This window comes from Alosa sapidissima, chromosome 24 (assembly GCF_018492685.1).
Source record: "Alosa sapidissima isolate fAloSap1 chromosome 24, fAloSap1.pri, whole genome shotgun sequence".
Classification (NCBI taxonomy): Eukaryota; Metazoa; Chordata; class Actinopteri; order Clupeiformes; family Clupeidae; genus Alosa; species Alosa sapidissima.
The window spans coordinates 30,009,495-30,015,369 of NC_055980.1; the positions used below are offsets into that span (position 1 = coordinate 30,009,495).

Genomic DNA, 5,875 nt, shown 5'->3' on the forward strand with positions numbered 1-5,875 from the left:
TTGCGTGTTTTTTTAAATTAGGAAACGTTTTTGCAACAGCAGCTTGAATTCTAGAGGCGGCGCTGCGCCTGGGAATCAATAAAGTATCTACCTATCTGTCTATCTATCTATCTGTCTGTCTATCTATCTATCTGTCTATATATCTATCTGTCTGTCTGTCTGTCTGTCTCTATCTATCTATCTGTCTAACTATCTATCTATCTGTCTGTCTGTCTATCTATCTGAGGATTGATTGGATGCTCAAAGACTTGAGACTCCACTTAGACTTCCAAAAAAATGAAGGATGTATTATAGGGTGTGTGGGTGTGTGTGTGTGTGTGGGGGGGGGGTACATATATATATATATATATATATATGAAGAGCTCTTTTCCAAAACGCGATAAACGCCATTTTTAAAAAAAATTAGTTTGTCACGTCATTCTGTTGTATACCGAGCCTACTCACTGCTCCATAAATGTTTCTAACCAAATCGCTACATATCCCTGTTTAAATTGTACTGAAAGGTGTCGTTTTAGTCCAAACCGCGACAGGCGCTACACTCGTTTCGGGTCATAGTGCGACATATTCTCTCGGCCAATCAGAGTCTTCGAATAGCTGTCATGTGTGAGGTGTGCGTGAGGCGTGAGGTAAACATTGTCAGTGTGAATTAAATACGTCGGAAAAATGGATGTGTTGACTGTGATAAACACTTTTGATCGGTCCGAAGAAGCTGTTAAGCCCACGCCAGGTGGAAGACGACGGCGTTTAAACGAAGACAACCACGAACGTCAACAAACTAAAAAGATACGCTACTCTGGTGGAGGACGGATCCCCACCATTGGATGTAAACACACCTCAGCTAAATGCTTTTGCCAAGCAGATAGATTGACACCCGATAACCTTGTCATGAATTTTCAGAAGTTTCATGACAAACCTAATAAGGTGGAACAGGACGCGGCACTTCTTCACCTGATGAGCGTATCTGAGGTAAAACGGCAGCGTCAGAACGACGAAAACCGACAGAAGGGGAGGAATGTCACAGTGAAATACAGCCTGCTGTGGGATGAGCACCCCAACAAATTGCCAGTTTGCAAGGCCACATTCCTGTCAGTTTTGGGTGAGTACAGTTTTCATGTTTGGAATAGTTGAAATCCGTTTTGTATGTGATTTTCCTTTGTAGTTACACTGATGGGCGTCATGTTTCATACTATTAGAAGGATTGTTTCTTGGCTACTTATCAGAGAAAAGTAATGATGATACACAACCCTTTATTTGTGTAGTGGATGGCTAAAGCCATTTCTAGACAAAGCGGTGCTAACTGTTTGTAAACTCCAGGGGTGGAAGTGTTCATGTCTTACTGGTGCTACTGGTCAGACGCTTTATGAAATGTAGTAGGAAGGTGTGTGTGTGTGTGTTTATCTGCTTGTCTGATGTGGATAGTGGAGGAGACTGGGGCTGTAAAGCGGTGTTCAGGGAAGGAATCAAGGGGCAGGGGGGAGTGCACACACACACTGTGTGTGTGTGTGTGTTTGTTTATTTGGTGACAGTCCAGGAGGCTTTAAAGTGGTGTTAAGGGAAGCAAGGGGAAGAGGTGTGGTAAAGGGAACGTGTGTGTGTGTGAGAGAGGCTTTAAAGTGGTGTTGGTGGCAGAGGGGGCGGTATCAAAGTCAAAGTCAAAGTCAGCTTTATTGTCAATTTCTTATAATAAAGCTTTATTTGTATAGCACCTTTCATACACAGAATGCAGCTCAAAGTGCTTTACATTTGAAGCATGTAACACAATAATAGTCAGTCAGTCATTATCAATCACTTTTCTTTGCTGTTTATGATCCACTCAGCAACATATCAAAAATATAGAAAATTACGTCATAAGACTGGCAGCCTTAACCCTCTTACCCCCCACAAGCACGCCATATGGCAACTGTGGCAAGGAAAAACTCCCATATTCCAGGAAGAAACCTTGAGCAGAACCTGACTTAATAGGGGGAGCCCATCTGCTTCTGGCTGGCTGCGCCCTCCAATAGCAGCAGATGTAGAATAATCTGAAAAAGTAGTCTACAGGATAAGATGAGTTAACTAAAAGCTTTCCTGTACAGGTATGTTTTCAGATCTTTTTTAAAAATATTTACTGAACTCGCCTGCTTGATGTACAGAGGCAGGGTGTTCCATAGTTTGGGGGCATAATGGATAAACGCAGCTTCTCCACTTTGTTTGTGGAGCACTTTGGGTACGATTAAAAGATTAGAATTGGATGATCTAAGTTTCCTTTGTGGTTGATAAGATATTAAAAGCTCAGAGATATATGAAGGTGCTATGCCATTCAGAGCTTTGTAAGTAGTTAACATAACCTTAAAATCAATTCTATAGGAAATAGGGAATTTCTTCACATGTTCCAGACATACAAAGAGATCGAAATTACGTTTCTCACTATCCCACGGTGAAGACAAGACATATTTTACCAATTTAAGTCCACAGACAAACATAACATTCAAGTAAACAAAAAAGTAAGTAAATAAGTAAATAAGAGGGCACATATAATAATGAAAAAATAAGAGCAGCAAAATTTGGTTGAAATTGTGCATAGACAGTCAATAAAATACTAGTGCAAAGTCAGGCCAATAAAAGGCTTGGGTAGTTCTGTTTGACCTAAGTAAGAAAGAAAGTGGCATAGTGGTGCAAGTTATGTAAGAGCAGCAGAAGTGTTGTGTTTTCAGGACAACAACAACAAGTTGTAAAGTGTACAAGTGTGCAAGTGGAGTAGTGCAGGCGGCCATTGTGGGTCCAATGTCCAGGATGTTATGTAGCTGAGGGTGGAGGGGGGAGAGGAGGGAGAGAGTTCAGCATCCTTACAGCTTGGTGTATGAAGCTGTTGGTGAGTCTGGTAGTGCGGGAGCGCAGGCTTCTGTACCTCTTCCCAGAGGGCAGTAGATCAAACAGATTGTGAGCGGGGTGACTTGAATCACTCACAATTTTGGTCGCCTTGCGGGTGAGGTGGGTGGTGTAAATGTCCTTCAGGGAGGGGAGTGAAGCACCAATAATCCTTCCGGTATGGGTTAGGGCAGGGGTGGGGAACCTATGTTTCGAGGGCCGGTCCCCGGTATAATTTTAATGTTGTGCAGCTTCACATGAAATGACATATTTTGTAAAGAAATGACATTTGCAATACAATGAAGTTCTATTTAGGGATCCTACAGAATGAAAAAGGTTCCCCACCCCTGGTCTAGGGAGTATGGGGAAGGGGAAGTTTGGGATGTGTGTGTGTGTGTGTGTGTCACGTGTCGTCAGCAGAGCAGAGCAGTGGTGCAGTGTGTGTGTGAGTGTGTGTGCGCGCGCGCATGTGTGTGAGTGCGAAATCTACATTATTGGGTGTCAAAAAAGGTTGCGAGACAATGCTCCAGACTACTTGGCTAAAACTAGGCTACTTGGAACATCAAGAGAAGTGTTTTAAGTTGATTCTGTACTGGACTATGTGTATAGTGTGTGTAATGATGTGTATGCATGTTGGTTTTACATTGAAGTCGATCTAATTCATTAATTTACCTTCACTTTACCACAGGAATCAGCAAAGACCGGGCCTCCCGGGTTGCCCAGTATTATGCTGAGACTGCAGAGGCTCGTCCGGAGAGAAGAGGTGGTGCGAGAAACATCGAGGGGAACGACAGTAGAAGGCAACTGATCATAAATCACATCAAGACCTTCACGTGCAGGGCCAGCCACTATGGGCGGAGGGGAGCACCTGGGCGCAGGTATCTGCCAGCTGACCTCAGTGTGCGCAAGATGCATGAGCTCTTTGAGGCTCTAAACCACGCACACACAAGCTACTCCCTCTACTACTCTGTTTTTGCCAAAAATTTAAATCTTGGCTTCGGCCACCCAGCAACAGATGCATGTTCTGATTGTGCCAAATACAAATTCAGAATCACAGATCCGAATATGACAGAAGCAGAGAGGCAGATAGAATCTGCATCATTAATTTTGCATCGTCGTAGAGCTCGTGTTTTCTATGACCTACTAGGCAGAGTTGCGAAGGATTCTGTGTCTGTCTGCTTTGACATGATGCAGAATCTGATTCTTCCCAAAACTCCAATAGGGCAGGCCTACTACTCTCGTCAGCTATATCTCTACCTGTTTGGTGTTGTAAGACACCATGGAGAGAATAGTCGGCAGCCAAAAGAGGATGTCCATCTCTATGTGTGGCAAGAAAATCAGGGTCCCAAGGACAGCAACATGATTGCATCTGCTTTGAATGACTGCTTCACAGTTCGCCTTGCCAAATTCGCAGATCCAAGGGGCTTCGGCTCTTCAGTGACTCGTGCTATGGACAAAACAAAAATATGACCATGGTCTCCATGCTCATGGAGCTAAGGCAAACCTTCCCCAATCTTTGCATCGAGCACACATTTCCAGTCAGGGGGCACAGCTATCTCCCCGCAGATAGTTTTTGGCAGGATTGAGCAGAAAATCAGAAGGATCGACACAATTCTCCTGCCACAAGAATACCATGCAGCAGTTTGGTAATGTGTACATTTACGGCACAGACTGGAAGGCTTTTGATTACAAGTCAGCTACAAAAGAGTGCGTGAAGGCGCAGAGAAGCTTCAAGATCAGTGAAGCACGCATGCTGGATTTGAGTACCAACAAGGTTGGTATAAAGGTGGCATACAATGGGGAGTACTGCTTCCACAGTGTGCTGAAACGGGGCAAACGGTGGGCTGACCTGAAAGCCAAACCACAGTGAAGAAAGCAAAGAAGCAAGATGTGGTTGCACTCCTGAAAGCAATAGGTGTGTCTGAGGCAGTGAGCGCATTTTATAGTGATGCACTATCTGATGTGAATGAAAACGCTCACCAGAGTGACGAAGACCCAGAATAAATTCATACAGTGTAGTGAATGAATGTAATGCAGTATGTAATGCAGTATTAAATTTAATCTTTGTTTTATTGTTATAAAGGTTATGCACTTCAAGCAACAACATTTTAATTGGTTTCGCACTTAATATTGCACTAATTGGCCATTTGTTTTGTATGTGTATTATGTTTTACTGTGTCTCTTGTGGACAGTCTTAATGAACTTAACCCTCTAGGCGCCACAGGCGACTATAGTCGACAAGATGCGGTACTGAATAAAACGGCCGATTTAGTCAAATAGGGTGTCATATTTCGTTCGACTTCCACTCCACTAGATGGCAGACATGTCATACGTCATCCCCGAGTCGAAAAAAGGACACGCTTTAAACAAAACTTTCTAGCTACAGCGCATTGAATCAGTGTATGAAATACCGGAGCTAGTGTGCGTGTGAGCCACTTTGTCAGAGCGATATTGTCAACGTCAGCGAGTATTTGCATTAGATTATCGTCTAATGGCATCAAAAAAGTTTACCTGAAATGAAGTGTTGGGTCTTCTATTCGCGGACCCTGATTCTGAAGGGGAATATCTGCCTTCAGAAAATGACGGTGATTCGTTTAGTGAGGCTTCAGATGCGTCCCTGCCTTGCAATGATGCAGCTGGACAAAGTGAGAGTTTACTCCATAGTTTAGCTTACACCAAGCACAAACGTTGAATCGTTTGCCCAATGTCACTGGTGGGAATAATGTTTCACAGGTTCGGAGTGTTCATCGGGAAGTTAGCAGGGTGTTAGTGGTGTGGCGAACGAGGCTGGAGGTAGCCTAATATCCATAGCGCTAGCTTCTGTCTTCTGAACGTGTGCCTCTCCACAATCGCGGCGACAGTAACGTGGTGGAGCCTTTGTCTAATGCCACTGGGTATGTTAGACGAGATCGAAGTGCTCATAGGACAGTTAGGGGGGAACGTAGTGGCAGTGTGGGGTCGCAATGAGAATGACAGTAGGCCTAGTCCGAGCTGCGCAAATTCTCTCCACTCGGCGCGCGCGAGGCAG

At 44.1% G+C, this 5,875-nt stretch overlaps 1 protein-coding gene across 1 annotated transcript; it reads left to right on the top strand.

The window, feature by feature from the left end:
• Window positions 1-391: 391 nt before the first annotated feature.
• Window positions 392-4,317, top strand: LOC121700773. Its single transcript, XM_042083981.1, has 2 exons — window positions 392-1,096; window positions 3,536-4,317. The coding sequence occupies exons 1-2, from the start codon at window positions 664-666 to the stop codon at window positions 4,315-4,317; spliced, it is 1,215 nt and encodes a 404-aa protein (XP_041939915.1). The 5' UTR covers window positions 392-663.
• Window positions 4,318-5,875: the final 1,558 nt, after the last annotated feature.

What these genes read in the sequence shown, in the direction of transcription:
- LOC121700773 (XM_042083981.1), top strand. Translation starts at nt 664, where the DNA reads ATGGATGTGTTGACTGTGATAAACACTTTTGATCGGTCCGAAGAAGCT. An exon ending in CACATTCCTGTCAGTTTTGG is followed by an intron (nt 1,097 to 3,535) that starts GTGAGTACAGTT and finishes ACTTTACCACAG; the next exon opens with GAATCAGCAAAGACCGGGCC.